This window comes from Monodelphis domestica, chromosome X (genome assembly GCF_027887165.1).
Source record: "Monodelphis domestica isolate mMonDom1 chromosome X, mMonDom1.pri, whole genome shotgun sequence".
In the NCBI taxonomy this organism is placed as follows: Eukaryota; Metazoa; Chordata; class Mammalia; order Didelphimorphia; family Didelphidae; genus Monodelphis; species Monodelphis domestica.
In genome coordinates, this window is record NC_077235.1 from 6156912 (window position 1) to 6178609 (window position 21698).

General features: G+C 41.3%; 1 protein-coding gene across 1 annotated transcript; it reads right to left on the minus strand.

Annotated features, from left to right (window-relative positions):
- Positions 1-634: 634 nt before the first annotated feature.
- Positions 635-4233, minus strand: LOC100011378 (DDB1- and CUL4-associated factor 7-like). Its single transcript, XM_056809762.1, has 2 exons — positions 3884-4233; positions 635-2307 (listed from the first exon to the last, which is right to left on the minus strand). Exon 2 carries the CDS (start codon positions 2215-2217, stop codon positions 1009-1011), a length of 1209 nt encoding a protein of 402 aa, XP_056665740.1. The 5' UTR covers positions 2218-2307; positions 3884-4233; the 3' UTR covers positions 635-1008.
- Between the last annotated feature and the right edge of the window lie 17465 nt (positions 4234-21698).

Genomic DNA, 21698 nt, shown 5'->3' on the forward strand with positions numbered 1-21698 from the left:
TCTGCCAGGGGGAGTCCTCCAGGCCCTCTGGCACTCACCTGGAGTCAAGGGGCCAGCTTGGGCTCCATGGGCCACACGGTCAGTTCCACTCCCACCCCAGCCCTACCTGGACTCTCACCTCCAGCTGCCTCCACTGTCACCCACTGTCCTACCTTCACTTTCCCCTCCCCCCTTGTACCATCCCCCATGGCCCCATGAAACCTTTATTTTCTGGGATGTTTCACCCACTCCCACCCTCCAGGTCCCCCTATGGGGTCCCAAGACTAGTCAGGAGTACTAGAAGCCATCCTTAGTGCTCCTCCTGCTCAGGCCTGTCCTTGGGATGAATGTCTTGCAATGAGGATCAGGGCCAAGGCTGGGAATGGCATTTCATTGCTAGTGAGGACCCCCCCCCACTTCCTTTTGTAAATAAAAGTGCCTTCCATTTTATTTCAACTGAGCCCAGGAAAAGCTAAGGTGCTGCCACTTGGCTTTCAGACTGGACAGCCCTCTTCAAAGAAGGGGCCAAGGGCCTGGCAGAGATTTAAAGCCAGGCCTAAAGCTGCCCCTCTCCCCCACCTCCAGCCCCTCCTGCCCCAACCACCCAGCAGGGGGCCTTACCAATGCCTGTTTGAACACAACAGCTGACCAAGAATTAGGGCCAAATTTGGTTTAATAGTAACTGAAGAAGAGAGAGGGAACAGCTGGTGGTGGCCCCTCTGGTCAAATCGGCATCCTTGCAGGAGGAGGAATCCAGCCCAAGAAAAAGTTCTTAACGGTGGTGGGGGCTCAGGAATGTTCTGGCAAAAGTCTTAATAATCAGAGCATCTTGGAAATTCTCTGGCAAAAGCAAAGTCTTAACAGTCTTAACTTCTTGGGGATTTTCTAGGAAGGGTTGATGAACTCTTAACTGATGAACCATATAAAGAGGGTCAATAATGCTGCAACAACTGGTCGCTTTTCCTTTCTTAACTTCTTCCAGTGTTTTGACTGGGGCCTGAGCAGAGCTCTCTGGGCCTGGCCAAGGCCTTAGACCCGGAGCAGTTCCAGAAAGTTTTTGTAGCAGATGGCAATCCAGTCAGGGTGATTGGCGGAGGCCCACTGCACGTTGTTAATCTCCCCATTGGCGGTGTAGGTCAGAATGGGGTCCTCAGCAGCTGGGGGGTTCTGCTGAAAGTCCCAGATGAGAGCGCGGTGGTCGTCGGCAGCAGTGCAGATGTGGCCCGAAGAGTGAGGCGCCCAGGTAATCCCGTTGACGCAGGCTCCGTGGCGGTTGAGGTGGACCACAGGCTGGCCAGGCATACGCAGGTCGAGAATGACTACCTCAGTGGAATTCATGGCTGCGGTGGCTACGTAGTTAAGGTCTTTTTTGTTCCAGGCAAGGCGCAGCAGTGGCAGGCGCTGGGGTTCCTCATACACCACGGTGTTGCGGTCCAGCTGGCGCAGGTCAAACATACGCAAGGAGCCATCAGCACCCACCGAAGCGAACACATCTCGGCCCCCTCCGAAGGCAACGTCATAGACCTCTTTGTCATGGTTAACAATCTGCGACTTCCCATGCCCGGACACTCGGCCCACTATCTGGCGGGTCTCCAGGGCCCAGATGGTGCAAGTCGTGTCGCTGCTTGACGTGGCCAGAAGGGAGGGGTCTGTCTCGTTCCAATCAAAAGAGGTGAGGGGAGAGCAGAAGCGGGTATTCTTGTTGTGATTAAGGAGGCATTCGAGGCGGGGTTCCAAATCAGCGGCTGCCCCAACTGTGGAAGCAGCCTCGGCAACAGTGAAACCGCGCCCGCGACCGCGACCGCGCCCTCGGCCACGCCCGCGCCCTTGGAAAACACTGCCCCCTGCTGCCTGGGCGCCATGGATAGTTCCCCTCGCTCTACCCGTGGCAGGAAGCACCTCAGTGGCACTTGGGCAGCGCCACACCCGTAGGTAGTCGCCGCTAGTGGCTAGTAGGTCTGGACGAATACCCTGAGGGTCAGGGATCCACATAACCTTGGTAGCGGGATACGGGTGGTTCAGAGTGTGGCCACATATAAAGTCCCCGTGGGTGTCAACCCAGTCAGAGGCCAGGCTCACGAGTTGTACCTTGTTACCGTATTCTTCCATAAAACTTCCCAGAGCCAAGCGGAAGGGCTGGTCGGCCCGTACGCTCCAATTCATGGCATACACAGTCCATGGGGCTTCATACCTGTAGATCTTGCGGTACTGATAATCGGTTCGGGATACCTGGGCCATGGTGTGGCTCTGATCGTCTCCTTCGCTCTCCGGGGAACTTAGGTTTGATCTTGCCCGTAAATCTGGGTCGGCGTCCAAGTTTGCCACAACCTAGGGCAAGAGATGTGAGGATCTGAAGGGGACAGAATGCTGAGAAGGTGCCGGAAGCGGGTTCAAGGGTCACCGGGCACTTCCCCTGCCCCCACCCAGACAGTTATGACATAGGCTCATCCTATCACCTGCCAGCTGACAACTTCCCTTTTACACTAGAGGGACAGAAATGGGTGGAGTCATCTTAGAGTTCCGCTGCCTGATGGGGGGGGGGGGAGGAGGCGGGCAGGAGAATCCCTACTCTTTCTGCCTACCAAGCCACCATTCTTTTCCGTTTCTTAGCCTCGTGCCATGAGAACCTGGAAGCTACCTGACTGCTTGAGTTTGTCTCGATCTCTCTCCTTTCCTCTCTCTAGTACACAAAAGCCCCAAAGAAGTATCTGTGGAGATTAATAAATAACATTTGTGGCAAAAGGGCACCCTGGAATGGCAGTTAGGTCACATGATGGGCAAAGCTGCCGCCCGGAAGTTGGGAGGACCTGGGTTCAATTTTAGCCCCAGATACTTACTAGTTCTGTGGCCAGTCGCTTAACCCCGTTTGCCGCCCTTCTGGCTCAGAATTGATACTAAGACAGAAGGTTAAGAGTTTAAAGGAGAAAAAAGTGCAGCCGGCTTGTAAAATTGGGTTGGCTTTCTCTTGCCTAGGTTCCTTCTAGCAGGCAATGACTAAGGTGAGAACCAGAGGACTATTTACCAATGGCAGAAAGGGGGCTATCTATGCTCCAGCTCACCTTCGGTAATCTTTCCATTTCCCTTGAGGCAAAATGGAGTTTGTGAGAGAGACCTGAACCCAGAGTCACGAAGCCCTGGGTTCAGATTCTGTGATCTGACCAAATTATTCACCCCTCTGGGGGGCAGTAGCCTCCCCTGTAAAACATGTGCCCAATGATTTTCAAATCTTCAGTCACATCTATGGCACTCCTCTTCATTCTTCGCTATTTTCGGAGCTCAGGAGTAGTAGATTCCCACTTAAGGCATCCTGCATATACTTACCCTGCTGCTAACATGATGCTGTCCACTATAGAATACAAGTGTCCCCTTTTGAATTCATTTTTGTATCCCTGATTGTTATTGTTGTTCAACCTTCACTTGTCAAAGGGGGGCTCTGAGCACTGCAGTTCCTGCTTCAGCTACCTGGAAGACCCTTGTGAGTCACTGTTTGAATCTGCCCCATTCTGCCAAAGGAAGTCCTCCCATGAAACCTGACACTCAGGACCTCAGTACATCCTCCTAGAATTAGTTTCCACCAGGCAGCAGACTCCATAAGGAAAAGGCTAATACCTTTTTTAGCCATTCACCATAAACATTACAATCCCCATGGACCAAAATAATAACTGCCCTGTGTCTGACTTAAAAGGACTTCCTATTTTTGATCCCATTTGAGCCTCACAATAAGCCTGGGAGATCAAGGTGGCCATCACCCTCCATTTTACAGAGATAGAAAGAAACTTGCCCAGGGTCACATATCCAGTGTCAGTGGTAGTATTTGAACCCAGATCTTCCCAACCCCTTGTACCAAGCTGCTTCAGTTAGTAAATAAGTGAAAGGAATAGAAACCTGTGAAACAAACCCATACATTGGCAGTATCTTCTTTTTTCTTTTGCCTGCTTTCTCCGTGGCAATGGGCACCACTAAGCTTGCTCCCAGGACCAGGTTTTCAGGTTCATTTTCTCCGCAGATACTGCAGGAATGTGAGGCATACCAGGAAGGAGACCTGATACCTCACAGGCAATACAATGAGGGTTAGCAACTACCAGCAGAACTGCCTCCAGGACACTAGGGGAAAAGGTCTTCCCTCTAGACTGGAGATGCCATCTGTAAGTTTGGCCTAGACTCCAGGGAATGATCGAGGGGGCCAGAAAAGTGAGTTTGCCAATCCCAGCCCCAAAATCTTGAACAGTCCTGAGCTTAGCTAAGATTGCTAGAAGCCTGACCAGCAACTACAAGTTTCTCAGCCTCCTGGAACAATACTAGCCTTTTTCCCATAACCCCCACGAGGGAATAATCTTCTCAAATAGATACAAATATGCTCCAGCCTGAGGTCAGCAGGCTTACAAAATTTCTGTGGAAAGTGCATATATGTAATCAAGGGTATAATCTGGGAAAGTGCAAATCACAGAATCGAGACATAAAGTTAATTAACAGCACAGTAATTATGCCTCAGAAAGGTGACAGTAAAGAGGGTTGAGTTGCGGAGTGTCTAATGATGCATTCATGTTGTTTGTGAACAACCCAACACCAGAAAAGTAAAAGAACAAACTTGGCAGGGTACCAAACTACATCACCCATCGCTAAGAAGACAATGAAGGTTGGAGGCTTGCCTGTTTATTGTAACAGCATCCTCTGGACAGAATTTAACTGGGGAACCAAAAAGCACAGATCCTCAGGCTTCCCAAGGGCCCCTGCCACTTGCCCCTGCTCCCCGAGGCTCCGGAGCTACTTTGGGGTACATTGGACTTGAAGTCCCTTTCCCCAGTTTTAAAGTTCCCATGTCTGGAGAATTTTCATGATCAATTTGCTCTTCCTCTAGCAGATCCATTTCAGCCTTTCCATTGGCTGTTCTTTGGTGTTGGTTGTTCAATTATTTCAGTTGTGTCTGACTCTTCATGACCTACTTTGGGGGGTAGTTTTATGGCAAAGATACTGGAGTGGTTTGCCCTGTCCTTCTCCAGATCATTTTCCAGATGAGGAAACTGAGGCAAACAAGGTTAAGTGATATTTGCCTTGGGTCACACAGCTAGTAAGTGTCTGAAGTCAGGTATTGAAACACAGATCTTCCTCTATCCACTGTGCCCCAAGTCTCTCCCCAATCCAATCCATTCTCCAGCCAACTGTCAGTGATCTTCCTAAAAGTTCCTGCCCCTCACCAACACCTCCAGGAGCATGTGTAAATTCTGTTGGGCCCTGCTTAACCTCTCTGCTGCTTTTCCAGTCTTCTTATACCTTATTCCCCACCACATAATCTTCAGCCCAGAGACACTGGCCTCCTAGCTAATTTTTTAAAGCCCTCATCTTCCGTCTTGGAATCAATACTGTGTATTGGTCCCAAGGCAGAAGAGAGGTAAGGCCTAGGCAATGGGGGTCAAGTGACTTGCCCAGGGTCTCACAGCTGGGAAGTGTCTGAGGTCACATTTGAACTCAGGACCTCCTGTCTCTAGGCCTGGCTCTCAATCCACTGAACTACCCAGCTGCCCCCAGTTTCCAACATTTTATTTATTTATTTGTTCATTTGTTTGTTTGTTTATTTATTTTTTATGAAAACTCTTACCTTCTGTCTTAGAATCAATGCTGGGTATTGGTTCTAAGGCAGAAGAGTGGTAAGGGCTAGGCAGTGGGGGTCAAGTGATGTGCCCAGGGTCTCACAGCTGGGAAGTGTCTGAGGCCACATTTGACTTCCTGTCTCTAGGCCTGGCTCTCCATCCACTGAGCTACGCAGTTGCTCCCAGTTTCCAACATTTTAAAAAGAAGTTTGAACTCAAATTCTCTCCTTCCCCCTTTCCCCACTGAAATGGTAAGCAATCTGATACAGATCTTACATATGTAATGGTATAAAACATTTTTGCATATTAATTTATTTTATTATTAGTTATTTTTAATTCATTGTTTATTATTTACATTTATTACATATTAATTAATTATAAATTTACAAATTAATCAATTAATTGAGAAAACTCAAACCAAAAAAATTTAAGAAATAAGTTAAAAAAGTTTACTTTTGTCTTAATTCAGACTCCATCAGTTCCTTCTCTGGAAGCAGGCGGCATTTTTTTTATCATGAGTTCTTTGGGATTTAGATCATTGTATTGCTGAGTACAGTTGTTTATTGTACAATATTGCTGTCACTGTGTGTGCTGTTCTCAGGTTATGCTTATTTCACTCTGCTTCAGTTCATGGAGGGATTTCCAGGTTTTTCTGAGCTCCTCCTACTTGGCATTTCTTAAAGACCAATAGTATTACATTATAATCATACACTATAGAATTTACTCAGAGATTTCCCACTTGATGGGGATATTCTCACTTTTCAATTCTTTGCCCCCATGAAAGAGATGCTTTAAATATTTTCATGATACAGATTCTCCCCTTTTTTGTTTTTTATATCCTTGGCATATAATCTAGTAATGGCATTAACTGGGTCGAAGGGTCCGTGTTATTTTCCATTCCTTTGGGCATAGGTCAAAATTGCTCTCTAGAATTGCTGAATCAATTTGCAACTCCCCCAACAGTGCATTAGGGTCTCAACTTTCCCACATCCCCTCCAAGTTTTGTCATTTTCCTTGTCTATCATAACCAACCTGATGTGTATGGGGTGGTACCTCAGAGTTGTTTTTTTTTGTATTTATCTAATTAGTAGTGATTTTGAGCATTTTTGCATGATAATAGAGAGATTTAATTGCTTTGTTAGAGAGCTGCCAGTTCCTGTCTTTTGACCATTTATCAATTGGGGAATGACTTGTATTCTTATACATCCAACTCATTTCTCTGTGTATTTGAGAAATGAGGCTTTTACTAGAGAGACCTATTGTAAAAAATTTTTTTTATCATCATAATCTCTGTGTATTACTCTCTATCTATTCTCCCTCCATTTATCCTTTTCTCTCTTCTTTCATTCTGTCCATCCATAAAATTGTTTAGGTTCTGACCACCACATCTCCCCATTCACCTTCTTTTCTCTTATCCCCCCCTCCTCCTTCTTTTGTCCCCTTCTCCTCCTACTTTCCTATAGGGTAAAGTAGATTTCTATACCCAATTGATTGTGTATGTTCTTCCCTCATTGAGCCAAACGTGATAAGAGAAAGGTTCACCTGCTCCCTTCCAGACCTCCCCTATTTTCCCCTCCACTGTAAAAGCTCCTTCATGCCTCTTTTATGTGCAATAATTTACCCCATTCTATTTCTCTCTTCCTCCTCCCAATGCATTCCTCTTTCTTACTCATTAATTTTATTTTTTCAAATATCATCCTATTGTATTCAACTCACACCCTTGCCCTCTGGCTATATATACCATTTTTAACTGCCTTAATAATGATAAAGTTCTCAGGAGTTACAAAAATCATCTTCCCAGATATGTATGTAAACAGTTTAACTTTATTGAATGCCTTCCTTTCTCTTTCTGATTATCTTTTCATTTTTCTCTTGAGTCTTATATTTGAGAATCAAATTTTCCATTCAGCTCTGATATTTTCATCAAGAGTGTTTGAAAATCTTCTGTTTCATCAAAATACTAATTTTTCCCCTGAAGAATTATGCTCAGTTTTGCTAGGTAAGTGATTTTTGATTGAAGTCCTAGCTCTTTTTGCCCTCTAGAAATATCATAGTCCAGGTCGTCTGATCCTTTAATGTAGAAGTTGCTAAACCTTGGGTTATTCTGACTGCGGCTCCCCCAAATTTAAATTGTTTCTTTTTGACTGCTTATGATATATTCTTCTTGACCTGGGAGTTCTGGAATTTGGCTATTATATTCCAGGGAGTTATCCTTTGGGGATCTCTTTCAGTAGGTGATTGGTGGATTCTTTCAATATCTATTTTACTCTCTGCTTCTAGAATATCAGGGCAGTTTTCCTTGACAATTTCTTGAAAGATGATGTCTAAGCTCTTTTTTATCATGGTTTTTATGTAATCCAATAATTCTTAGATTATCTCTCTTGGATTTATTTTCAATTGTTTTTCTAATGAGCTATTTCACATTTTCTTCTATTTTTTCACTCTTTTGACTTCGTGTGATTCCCTTGATGTCTCTTAGAGTCATTAGCTTCCATTTGCCCAATTCTAATTTTTAAGACATGATTTTATTGAGTGAGCTTTTGTACCTCCTTTTCTATTTGATCATTCTACTTTCTTCAGTGAATTTTTGTCCCTCTTTTTTGCATCTGGTCAATTCTTCCTTTTAAAGAGTTCTCCTAAGGGGAGAAGGGAAGGAGAGAAAATGAATCATGTAACCATGAAAAAATATTTTTAAAAACTCTAGACTTTCAGTCTTTCAACCTAGAGGCTTATAGCAATCATTGCCTTTATTTCCACTGAGAAAAAGTAAAATATTCTTTAAAAATTCTAAAAAATATAAAAAGTTTTAAACGATAAATACATGATTAGTTGTTGGCATGATGTTTGCTCCTTTATTAGTAATATAAATGATTTTTTACATTTTTATTGATGATCATTTAATTTTTTTCTCCTTGTGACTCACTGTGCAATAGGGGGGAAAACAATTGTAATGATTATATATCATCTAGGAAAACAAATTTCTAAAGTTGGCAAAAATTCCAAATGTATATTTTTCCTTTGAAACTATATATTTTGTAGGGAAAGAATGACCCATGATTCTTCTCAGTGGACTCTACCTACCAAGGCTTACATTTAATGTGTAAAAACTCCCTAGAATCTAATAGATTGATAATTTGGAGGGCAGTTAAAAGAAGACAGGATTTTAAAATTCAATTTTTCTGGATCAAATTTAACTCATGCAGACACTATTTCTACAATAAATATTCTAATCTAATGTTAGCCTTTTATATGTATAAACCTAAATGGAACCTAATTAAATTACCAGGTAACATAAAAAATAAAGAGTTCTCTTCAGTGCATTTTTGTATATCTTTTTCTATGTGATCAATTTGGCTTTTTGTTCAATTTTTTATCAATTCTCCCAGCTTGTGCTCTGGTCTGTGAGCAACCACGAGCACTCTTTTTTTTTGCCTTGGAACTATAACCAGGGTCCCCTTCTCCCTTGGGGCCACAAGCTCTGGTGTGTGCCAGTGCTCCTCCTCACCCTGAGAATATGACCAGGACTGTAACTTGGTTCTATGTGTGGCCAATGTGATGAGTCCTGAACCCAGAGATATCAAAGGGACCCCTGTAATCTCCTTCTGAGCAGTTGTTTGATCCCTTTACTGTTTGTGGCTGAGAGTTCAGGAAGCTTTTGCTGTTAATTCAGCCATGCCCAAGGCCTATTGTCATGGTGGATCCTGCCTTTATGTTCCACTTCTACCCCAGTGCAATAATAGATTTTTCATGCCAGCCTTCTAAGTTGTTTTGGGCTGAAAAAATATTTCATTCCTTTCTTTTGTGAGTTATACTGCTCCAGAATTCATTTTGAGGTGTTATGTCATAGTTGTTTGGAGGATAATTTGGTAGAGATCAGGTGGATTTAGGTACCTTCTCCACCATCTTGGCCCAAGGCAGCTTTAAAAAAATAGATATGAAAGAACAGAAGGAAAGTAAGAAAGAAGATCGGACAATCAGGAAATCTTTAGGCTGAGTACATCATGCTGCCTTGTTGTTTCACACACAATCCTCTCTTTTAAGACTGACTTTGCAGGGACAGATCCCCATTTTATTTGATGTTCATGTCTAGGGGGGAATAACCTGTTGCACAGAAGAAATGCCCTAACATAAAAGAAATTGTCAAAAGAAAGGATTTGTATTTGGTGTTTACCATGGCCAGCTCCTCCTGGTTCTCTTCTTGAAAGATGAGCTGGTTAGGTTGGGCATGACTCTATGAATGAGGCGTTCTTATGTCTGCTGGATGGTGGTAAGCCAATTCTGTATTCAAGGTTTGCCCTTAGACTGGGGGCACAGAATGCCCTGGGGCCCAGGCACAAAACCATGGTGGCTCAGCAGAACCCATCACTATGCTTTCACCCTGTTAACCCAGCCTCCAAGAATGCAGGCTCCCTCCAGGCCCTAGGGAGCCACTGTTGGAGAATCTCCAAGGAAGAATAGGATGTAAATAAGGAAGTTTACCTTAATGAATGAACCTTCCCAAACTGCATGGTAATAGAAGTCCACAGGATGACTCATAGGAGTTTACAGAACCAAGAATCTAGAGAGAAAGATCTTCAGACAGAGGGTCCTTCCAGGGCCATTAAGTAACAGCATAGAGACTGCATGAGGTCCCAGTGGGTACAAGGAGAGCAGTACTTGGATTTCTTCCCTTGAGTTCCACTGAAATGTTAATGACTTTCTGAGAACTGAGTGCTAGACAGGGCCAACTTATGAAAAGAGGAATATGTAGCAGCTCCCAGAAAATACAGTTAAAGAAAGTGTGATGCAAATCCCCTCCCAACCCCATCCCAGCCATCTAACTCTTGAGGCCCCTTCCAGCTCTGATTCTATGATATGATGGCCTGCAGTTCTGCCATTGGAGAGTTATTTCTTTTGGTGTTTAAGCAAACCCCTAATAAATGCAAATACCCCTGAAATGAGTTTTACCCTAAGTTTTATTATAGGCTCTAGTCTCGAATAAAATAGAAATACTTGTGTTTAATATTTAAAGCTCTTACCAGGCTGACTCCATCCTCTCATCCAGACTGATTTCACGTGACTTCCCCTACCACCCACATAGGCACATACCTTCTATGTTCAAGGCCAACTGGCCTCCATGCTCTCCCCTTTCCCTACTTTGGCTTGTATGTCTGTGCCATTGAATATGCTGTGTCTCACACTGGGAAAGTTATTCCTTCCAGCCCTACCTTTGGGGATTCTCTGCCCTTCAAAGCTCAACTTGACTACTATGTCCTAGATGAGGCCCTTTCTGATCCTTCCATTCCCTATTTGTTTGCACACTCCTCTAAAATGACTTCATGTTGCTCCCCCAATACAAGACTCTGCAAAGGTAGGGATTGGGGGGTCTTTGTCCTTGTCCCCACAGAAGCACTTCACACAAGATCTTGTGTAGATGTTAAGGAAGGCTTCTGGACTGGAAATGCCTTCATTCATCCATTGCTCACGTGAACTTTAATGCCTTTCCTTGGTATTCCCCCTCCTCCCCTTCTCCTCTCCTACTTTCTTCCTCTTCCCCTTTCCTTTCTTTTTCTCCCTCTCCTCCTCTTCCCTCTACTTCTCTCTTATTGCTCTCCCATCTTGCTCTCTTGCTTTCTCTCCCTCTTTCCTTCTCCTCCTCATCTATGAAGCTTAGCACAAATGCTCATATTCAAGAATGTTGTATTTTAACAAGTTCCTCTTGTAATCAACCTCTCAGATGAGATTTCTGGAATGGTGTTTCACCTGAACAGTTCTGCTTCTAGATTTCTTGCCATTCATAAAGATGGGAATATTGTAAATGAGAGGGAACAGGAAAGTCTGTTGTACTACCATGGGCTTGATCTTCTGATTTTGAAAATGAGATTTTTTGAACGTTTGCATCTACTTTGTCTAGCTAGTCTCCACCCCAATGTTCTGTCCTGGAATCTAGGTCTCATCAGATTAGTGAGAAGCCAATAGTCAGACCACACTCTCATTTTCCATGAGATGAATGATTTGCTTGGAATTCACTGAGAGACACCAGAGGGCCAAACCCCCAGCAAGCTTTCTTTCCACCACCTGATGCCCTTGGCCTTCTGTCCCAAATTAGAAAAGAATGGCAACAAGCCATTTTTCTATCCCAAATGAAAAGAACTGTCCTATCCCTGGAGACCTTCCAGTGGAGGAGGCATCTCCACCTGCCAAAGATGCTCTTCAAGTGAAAGCTCAGGTAGGAGTTGGACAAGATGATGTCTGTGGTCCCTTCGAGCTCCAACAATCGATAATTTTAGCAAAGGTGAATGAAATAGAATGGAATTAATGAGAGGTTCAGGGCTGCAGGCAGGTGGTTAAGTGCCATCTTGCAAACTTCCATCCCCATTCTCTCTTTTCCTAGTTTCTCTGCTTTCCCCTTCTCTTTCTAGAGCAAACTCCCAACTAGGTATAGGGGAGCTGAAAGATCAATGGAATTTGAGGTCAGATTATCTGGGTTGGAAGCCTTAGTCAGACTTGTTAACTGTATGACCTTGGGTAAATATTTCTATTCTCTGGGCCTCAGTTTCTTCCTCTGTGAAGTAAGGTTATATGAAATGACCTCTGAATCCCCTTCTAGCACTAAATCTAGTATTCTATGATTCAAATCTGTCCTTAAAACAAGAATCTGCATTAGTCAATTTGGATTCATTTTCTCTCTGAGTTAGTCAAGAATGAAAACTAGAGGGCAGGGCCTGGATCCTTTTGGTCTCTTTAGCCCCTCAACCTAACCCAGTGCCTGACATACAGCAGGCACTTATTAAATGTTCTCATATCCATTCTTCTTGTGGTGATTGGACAAACATCGTTGTATTAAAAAGCAATCTCCATTGCCTGCAGCCTTGTTTTGTCTCCTGTCTTGAAATAGCAGGAAAACAAGGACAAGTCAAATGAAAATTCTCAGCAATGTGGTTTTCAGTGAAATTCTCCCAGATTACTTTTCTGTCTACTTTTCCGATCACGTTTATCAACTTGCTTTGACTTCCCACTCTCTTTGTGCATGTGTACATGTATCTGTGCATTTCTCCTTCAGTGATCTACTATCTAATGAGAACCAAAAGGTATTTCAACAGCAATTTCACTGATATTCAGAGATATTTCACCTACATATAAGGACGTTGAGGAATGGGAGCATCATCAGTAAATTCCAAAGGGGACAATTGCTATTAGTTGATGGGTGATGCTGGGATTTCAGTGGTCTCTGCTATACAGTTTGAGTCTTAAAAGTAGCCTGCTCCTTAGCTGGTAATCTCAAATCTACTTCAGTTTGAATATCAATCTCCATCCTGAAAGGTGGAATTGGAGAACTTGACAACAAAATAAAATGCTTTGGCTGAAGGAGAGCCTGGTGTTTTCAAAATGCTTCTCAGCAGTGTGGAAAGGCTCCATTTGTCATTAGCCCATACATAATCAGTCAAGATTAGATTTTGTCTGGCAGAGTTTGACTTTGCATTGCTTTGTTTCTTTCTGTTGCTTTATTGAATTCCTTTCAACAAAGATTTGGCTGGAATGTATCATGAACTGAGCACCATGGAAGTTGTGAAAGATACAGAAATGTAGGGGGAAATATATACTACCTGATCTCAACTTCCAATTTCAAATCAGAAGACAGAATTAGGATCAGGTCCCTTGGAGATCATCTAGAACAGGACTTCTTGACCTTGTCTGAATGTTTGTAGTGTGTGTTGTATGTTGTATGTGTGTGATGGACTTCTTTGGCAGTCTAGTGAAGCCTATGGACTGCTTCTCTGAATCATGTTTTTAAATGCATAAAATAAGTTGTATAAGATTGTAAAGGAAAATAATTATATTGAAACCTATTTTACAACAAAGTTCACAGATCCAAGGTAAGAACTTCTAGTTCTAGACAAACTCCCCCTTTTTTAGATAAGGAAACTGTGGTTGAGAGGATAAAGGAATGGCCCACTGACCGCACAACTTATCTAAGAATAAAGCAAAGACTAGAAGCTGGACCTCAAATTTTAATTCTAGCTCTTTAAGAAAGATGCATTGATCTTTCTGTTAAAAAAAAAGAGGAATAACACTCCCCAGTGACTTCATCTATAGTCTCCTTCCCACTTAGGGCCTTTCCTAGGAAACCAGGAAGTATAGTTTAGCAAAACAAATCAATCTATTAGCCATGGATAGTGACATATGCCTTGATCTGTACCAGTAGTCTAGCACATCTCAATTTTCCATTTGTATCCCGAGTACTTAGCATATATAATTGCTTACTATGTGCTTTTTCATTCAAACGGAATCTTTTGAATATATTTCTAGAGCCTCTTAGCTTTTTATTCAACTTGTTCACTAGTGACCTTATTTTCTTTTTCTGCCTTATCTTCTTTTTAGGGTGCCAGAACACTACTTTGTATTTATCTCATAGAAAGGTTTGGGGACATTGGCACTTTCATGTCCATCTGGGCTGGTGTCATAATCTGGACCTGATTCAGGGTATTAGTTTGGCCATTTAGGTCTCATATTAGAATGAAATTAAACATTCATGGGCTATTCAACAGTTAACAAAAGTAGGTTCACTTAGCCATAACATAAGCTATTCAACCTGGGTACAACATTCACCTCAGACAACAATGAGGTGAGCCCCCCTGACCTCCATGTGGAAATGGGTGGGATGTGGCCCTTCCTATGGCTCTGCACAAATCTCCTAAGGGCCCCAGTTTCACACAGACAAATCACTTTTACAACCCCTTAAATGATCAGGAAGTCACATCAACACAGCTTGAGGCTAGCAGGAGCTGCTAATAGTCACACACCTTAACCCTTCGCTCCTGAAAGAACTAATCTGATCTCTGTGGGTGCGCTGGAGGGAGGGAAGGGAATGCTGGCAGATATTGACTCTGTCCCAGCAGCTGATTTCATTTCTGTTGCTGAGGTTGGGATGTTTTCATGCTTTGTTGTTCTCTTAGTTTGCACATTTCATTTTTTGGTAAACATTCGTCCATTTTATGTATAGTAATCATTTTTGTTGGGTTTTCATTGGGTATGAATAGGCATCATAGTGTAGGAAAGAGCCAGTCACAGAGTTGAATTTGGTTCAAGGTTCTCCTCTGACATCTACTGCCTCTGAGATCCTGAACAAGTAACTTAATGTCTCTTGGTCTCAGTTCACTAATCTATGAAATGAGGGAGTTGAACCTTTATAAATGAATGTTAGATGTTGGTTTAAACATGCTTTTACTCTAGCTCCTCTCACTCAGGGCCAAGTAAATTACACTTCACCCCTCTCCCAGGAGGTTGGGAAGTCTCTCACCTCTGCCATTAGCTAAAGGCTCAAAATACTATTTCCCCCCAAATTTTAGGGTCCTATTGAGTAGCATCCCAGTTCCATCTCTCCATTAATCCAACGCCATATTAACTTGTACAAGGACATATTCATTTCAGAAAAATAGCAAGAACAACCATGGAACCATTTCCCCTCAACCTCCAGAATCAGAATCCTCTCTTACCACCTCAGATCTGATCTGGGGAGAGGAATTAAGGTCACAGTTTAATTCACTTCCTCTGTAGTATTAATCCCACCAGTTCAAGTGTGAAGTATATCTCCCTCACATCAGCTTCCAAGGACACTGGATACCAAGACTTCCCTGTTCAACTCACTACAACATCTGACCTAAAATAATAGCCCCCATCATCCCCTCCCTGAAGTTGGAACTGAGAAGAACAAACAGACCAGATGAAGGCCCCAAGCCAATTTCTGGAAAGAAGTGACCTTAAGGCCTGTCTTCCCTTCTGCTGTCCCCTCATGGTGTCACCCACAGTGAGTGAAGAAGTCTTTTTTTAGTTTAATTAATTAATTAATTAATTAAGAATATTCTTCCATGGTTACATGATTCATATTCTTTCCCTCCCCTCCCTTAGCCAGCTAGCAATTCCACTGAGTTTTACATATGTCATTGATCAAGACCTATTTCTATATTACTCATATTTGTACTAGTTTGCACTAGGATGATCATTTAGAGTCTACGTCCCCAATCATATCCCCATCAAACCATGTGATCAAGCAGTTGTTTTTCTTCTGGGTTTCTACTCCCATGGTTCTTTCTCTGAATGTGGATAGAGTTCTTTCTTATGAGTCCCTCAGAATTGTCCTGGGACATTGCATTGCTGCTAATAGAGAAGGCAATTACACTCAATTGTACCACAGTGTATCCATTTCTGTGTATAATATTCTCCTGGTTCTGCTCCTTTCAGTCTGCATCACTTCTTTGAGGTTGTACCTAGTTCCCATGGAATTCCTCCAGTTCATTATTCCCTTGAGCACAATAATATTCCATCACCAACAGATACCAAAATTTGTTCAGCCATTCCCCAATCAAAGGGCATCCCCAAATTTTCCAATTTTTGCCACCACAAAGAGTGTGGCTTTAAATATTTTTGGGCAAGTCTTTTTCTTTTTTTTAATTATTTTTAAATTTTTATTTATTTAGTCAATTTAGAACATTATTCCTTGTTTACAAGAATCATATTCCTTCCCCCCATTCCTCCCCTGACCCTTCCTGTATCTGACATGCAATTCAATGGAGTATTACATATGTCCTTGATCAAAACCTATTTCCATGTTGTTGATGTTTGCATTAGGATGTTCATGTAGAGTCTATATCCCCTTGACCCATGTAACCAAGCAGTTCTTTTAATTCTGTGTTTCTACTCCCATAGTTTTTCCTCTGAATGTGGATAGTGTTCTTTCTCATAGATCCCTCCTAGTTTTTCAGGGTCTCTGCACTGCTACTAATGGAGAAGTCCATTACATTCAATTGTGCCACAGTGTATCAGTCTCTGTGTACAATGTTCTCCTGGTTCTGATCCTCTCATTCTGCACCAATTCCTGGAGGTTGTTCCAGTCTCCATGGAATTCCTCCAGTTTATTATTCCTTTGAGCACAATAGAATTCCATCACTAACATATAGGATGATTTGTTCAGCCAGTCCCCAATCACTGGGCATCCTCTCATTTTCTGATTTTTTGCCGCCACAAAGAGCGCAGCTATGAATATTCTTGTACATGTCTTTTTCCTTATTATCTCTTTGGGGTACAAACCCAGCAGTGCTATGGCTGGATAAGAGGGCAGACAGTCTTTTATCACCCTTTGGGCATGGTTCCAAATTGCCCTCCAGAATGGTTGGATCCATTCATAACTCCACCAGCAATGAATTAATGTCCCAACTGTGCCTTATCCCTCCAGCATTCATTACTTTCCTTTGCTGTCATGTTAGCCAGTCCACTAGGTGTGAGGTGATAACTCAGCTTTCCTTTCCCAAATATTTGACATGTATACTATTCTGTGTTCACCTAATTTACTTATAGTTTCTTTCTTTATATTCAAGTCATTCACCCATTCTGAATTTATCTTGGTGTAGGATGTGAGAGGTGGATCCAAACCTAATCTCTTCCATACTGTCTTCTAATTTTCCCAGCAGTTTTTATCAAATAGTGGATTTTGGTCCCAGAAGCTGGGATCTTTGGGCTTATTATGATAAGACTGTCTTGCTGAGGTCACTTACCCCAAGTCTATTGCACTGATCCTCCTGTCTCTTAACCAATACCAAATTGTTTTGATGACCACTGTTTTGTAGTATAGTTTGTGATCTGCGACTGCAAGGCCACCTCCCTTCACATTTTTAATGATTTCCCTGGAAATCCTTGATCTTTTGTTCTTCCAAATGAACTTTGTTATGGATTTTTCTAATTAAGTAAAAAAAGTTTTTTGGTAGTTCAATGGGTATGGCACTAAATAAGTAAATTAATTTGGGTAGTATTGTCATTTTTATTATGTTAGCTCATCCTACCCATGAGCAGTCAATGTTTTTCCAATTGTTTAGATCTAGATTTAATTGTATGGAGAGTGTTTGGTAGTTGTGTTCATATAGCTCCTGTGTTTGTCTCAGCAGAAAGATTCCTAAGTATTTTATATTGTCTAGGGTGATTTTAAATGGAATTTATCTTTCTAACTCTTGCTGCTGAGATATGTTGGAGATATATAGAAATACTGATGATTTGTGTGGGTTTATTTTGTAACCTGCAACTTTACTGTAGTTGTTGAGTATTTATTTCCACTAGGATTTTAGTCAATTCTCTAGGATGCTTTAAGTAGACCACCATATCAACTGCAAAGAATGATAGCTTGGTCTCCTCATTGCCAATTTTAATATCTTCAATTTCTTTTTCTTTTCTAATTGCTACTGCTAGTGTTTCTAGTACAATATTAAATAAATAAATAAATAAATAAATAAAGAGAAAAAAGAAGGAAAGAAAGAGAGAGAAAGAAAGAAAGAAAGAAAGAAAAAGAAAGAAAGAAAGAAAGAAAGAAAGAAAGAAAGAAAGAAAGAAAGAAAGAAAGAAAGAAAGAAAGAAAGAAAGAAAGAAAGAAAGAAAGAAAGAAAGAAAGAGAGAAAGAAAGAATAGTGTTAATGGGCATCATTGTTTCACTCTTGATCTTATTGGGAAGGCTTCTAGTTTATTCTCATTGCAGATGATGTTTACTGATGGTTTTAGATATATATTATTTATTATTTGTAGGAAAGGTCCTTCTATTCCTATACCTTCTAGTGTTTTCAATAGGAATGAGTGTTGTATTTTGTCAAAGGTTTTTTCTGCATCTATTGAGATAATCATTTCATTTTTGTTGGATTGCTTGTTAATATGGTCAATTATGTGAATGGTTTTCCTAATATTGAACCATCCTTGCATTCCTCGTATGAATCCTACCTGGTCATAGTGAAGAACCCTTGTGATCATTTCCTGGAGTCTTTTTGCTAGTGTTCTATTTAAGATTTTTTGCTTCTGTATTCATTAAGAAGATTGGTCTATAGTTTTCTTTCTCTCTTTTTGACCTGCCTGGCTTTGGAATCAGTACCATATTTGTGTTGTAAAAGGAATTTGGTAGAACTCCTTCTTTGCTTATTCTGTCAAGTAGTGTGTATAATATTGGGATTATTTTTTCTTTGAATATTTGAAAAAATTCATTTGTGAATCCATCTGGTCCCCGAGGATTTTTTCTTGGGGAGTTCTTTGATGGTTTGTTCAATTTCTTTTTCTGACATAGGATTGTTTAGGTACTATATTTCTTCCTCTGTTAGTCTAGGCAATTTATATTTTTGTAAATATTCACCCTTATCACCTAGATTAGCATATTAATTGCCATATAATTGGACATTATAATTTTTAATGATTGCCTTAATTTCCTCTTCCTTAGAGGTGAGGCCTATCTTTTCTGTGTTTTTGCTTGGTATTTCTTCATCCTTCTTTGTTACAGTTGCTCTTTGTTCATTGCTTGGATAGAAGCTGTTGATTGTAATTTCTTTTTTCTTTTTCTGTTGTTTGCTTATATTTGTCCCTTCTTTTCCCCCTGTTGTTGCCTGCACTCTTGCTCCTCTCATTATGTTTTGGATCTGTGATTTTGGGCTTTTCTGTCAGCCTTCCCCCTTGGAGCTTAGTTGGCAAATCTCTCAGCACACTCTGTGGGGGAGGGGTGTTGGAGCTTAAGCTTCCCTGCCCTCTAAAGGATTTAATTAGATTAAGTCCAGCTAGTTTGAACTTGCAGAGCTGAATGTGCCCTGAGTCCAAAACCTCTGGAAGGGGGAGCAATATGGAGTTTCTCTGCTGTTGTACCTATGCTGCCCACTCTGTGCTTCTTCTCCAACTGCTTCCCCGCTGCCTGTGTTTGACACTCTGGGCCTGGCAGAGCTTTGCCCATGAGGTACTCCCTCTAGACCAGCACCCTTGTCTGTCCAGAAGTTCCAGCTACGGCTGGAGGCTCAGCACTTTAGGTGGGAGAGGGGTCCTTGGACCTTCCTTCTTCCTTCCCCTTAACCTGAGTGTTCTCGAATTCAGGCTTTTCGGGGACTTACATTTTGAGTTGGGTCCAGAAGGAGGGTTCCTTGGCTCTGTCTTGTTGTTAGGTTTGATTTTCAGTCCTCTAGGAGCATTTAGTTTGTGATCAGTAAGGAAGAGTTTTCAGAGAACTGAACTCTTGCAGCCTCTATGCCGCCATCTTGATTCTGCCTCCCTAGATGATGCTACTCTTAAAGGTCAAATCTTTTCCCTTATTATCTCTTTGGGTATTAACTCAGCAGTGGTATGCATGGATCAAAAGGTAGAAAAAAATTTTAAGCCATTTCGGGCATAGTTCCAAATTGGCATCCAGAATGATTGTACCAATTCACAACTCCACCAGCAATGCATTAATGTCCCAATTTTGCTACATCCCCTCCAACATTTATTACTTTCCTTTGCTGTCATGTTAGCCAGTCTAATAGATGTGAAGTGGTATCTCAGAGTTGTTTTGATGTGCATTTCTCTGATTATAAGAGATTTAGAACACTTTTCCATGTGCTTGTTGATAGTTTTTATTTCTTTATCTGAAAATTGCCTGTTCATGTCCTTTGCCCATCTATCAACTGGGGAATGGCTTGATTTTTTGTATAATTAATTTAGCTCTTTATACATTTGAGTAATTAGACCTGTGTCAGAGGTTTGTATTATGAAGATTTTGTCCCAATTTGTTGCTTCCCTTCTAATTTTGGTTGTATTGGTTTTGTTTGTACAAAACCTTATAATTTAATGTAGTCAAAATTATTCATTTTATATTTTGTAATGTTCTCTTTCTCTTTCTTGGTCTTAAAATCTTTCCTTTCCCATAGATCTGACAGGTAACTATTCTATGTTAACCTAATTTACTTACAATTTCCTTCTTTATACATGTCATTCAGCCATTCTGAATTTATGTTGGTGTCAAGTTGTTGATCTAAACCTAATCCCTCCCACACTGTTTTCCAGTTTTTTCCAGCAGTTTTTATCAAATGGTGGGTTTTTGTGCCAAAAGATGGGATATTTGGATTTACTGAACACTAATTTGCTAAGGTCATTTACCTCAAGCCCATTCCCCTAATCCTCCCTTCTGTCTCTTAACCAGTACCATATTGTTTTGATGACCAATGCTTTATAGTACAGTTTAAGATCTAATACTGCAAGACCGCCTTCCTTCACATTTTTTTCATTATTTCCCTTGATATTTGTGATCTTTTCTTTTTTCCAACTGAACTGTAATATAATTTTTTTCTAATTCAGTAAAGAAGTTTCTTGGTAGTTTGATAGTGTAAAAAATAGACTCGAATACAGGACTACAATCCCCACAAGCCTTTGCTCCACTTCCCCAGAATGCCTTGTAATCTCACCTGGGCCGAGATCGAGAAGGTATTTAAGCTGATTGAAAGGCTTTTGAGGGGGCTCTCTTGGCTCTTTTTGGACTTCTGTTTTGGAGCAGGCGCGTCTCTTGCGTGATGTGAGGTTATTTTGTCTAGGCCTCTGGCCTAGGCACATGTTTCTTACTTGTATATTCTTTAATCTTTAACCTTTAATAAACCTCTAAAAAATATAATACTTCTTGCAGAGAGAAACTAATTTCTACCTGCCTCAGTCTCCCCGTCTCCCCTAAATTTTAATCTTTACTGTAGGTATGGCATTGAATAAGTAAATAAATTTGGGTAGCATTGTCATTTTTATTATGTTAACTCATCCTACCCATGAGCAATTAATGCTTTTCCGGTTGTTTAGAAATAGTTTTAATTGTGTGGAAAGTGTTTTGTAGTTGTGTTCATATAGTTCCTATGTTTGTCTCAGCAGATAAATTCCTAAGTATCTTATATTCTCTAGGGTGATTTTAAAAGGAATTTCTCTTTCTAACTCTTGCTGCTAAGATGCATTGGAAATATATAGAAATGCTGATGATTTATGTGGGTTGATTTTGTATCCTGCAACTTTCCTAAAGTTGTTGATTATTTCCACTAGCTTTAGTTGATTCTTTAGGATTCTTTAAGTAGACCATCATATCATCTTCAAAGAGTAATAGTTTGGTCTCCTTGTTGCCTATTTTAATACTTTCAATTTCTTTTTCTTCTCTGATTGCTACTGCTACTGTTTCTAGTACAATGTTGAATAATAGAGGTAATAATAGACATCCTTGTTTCACTCCTGATCTTACTGGGAAGGCTTCTAGTTTATCCCCACTGCAGGTGCTACTTGGTAATGGTTTTAAATATATACTGTTTATTATTTTTAGGAAAGGCCCCTCTATTCCTATACTTTCTAGTGTTTTCAATAGGA

Coding starts and splice junctions, on each gene's coding strand:
- LOC100011378 (XM_056809762.1), bottom strand. CDS start 2,217: ATGGCCCAGGTATCCCGAACCGATTATCAGTACCGCAAGATCTACAGG.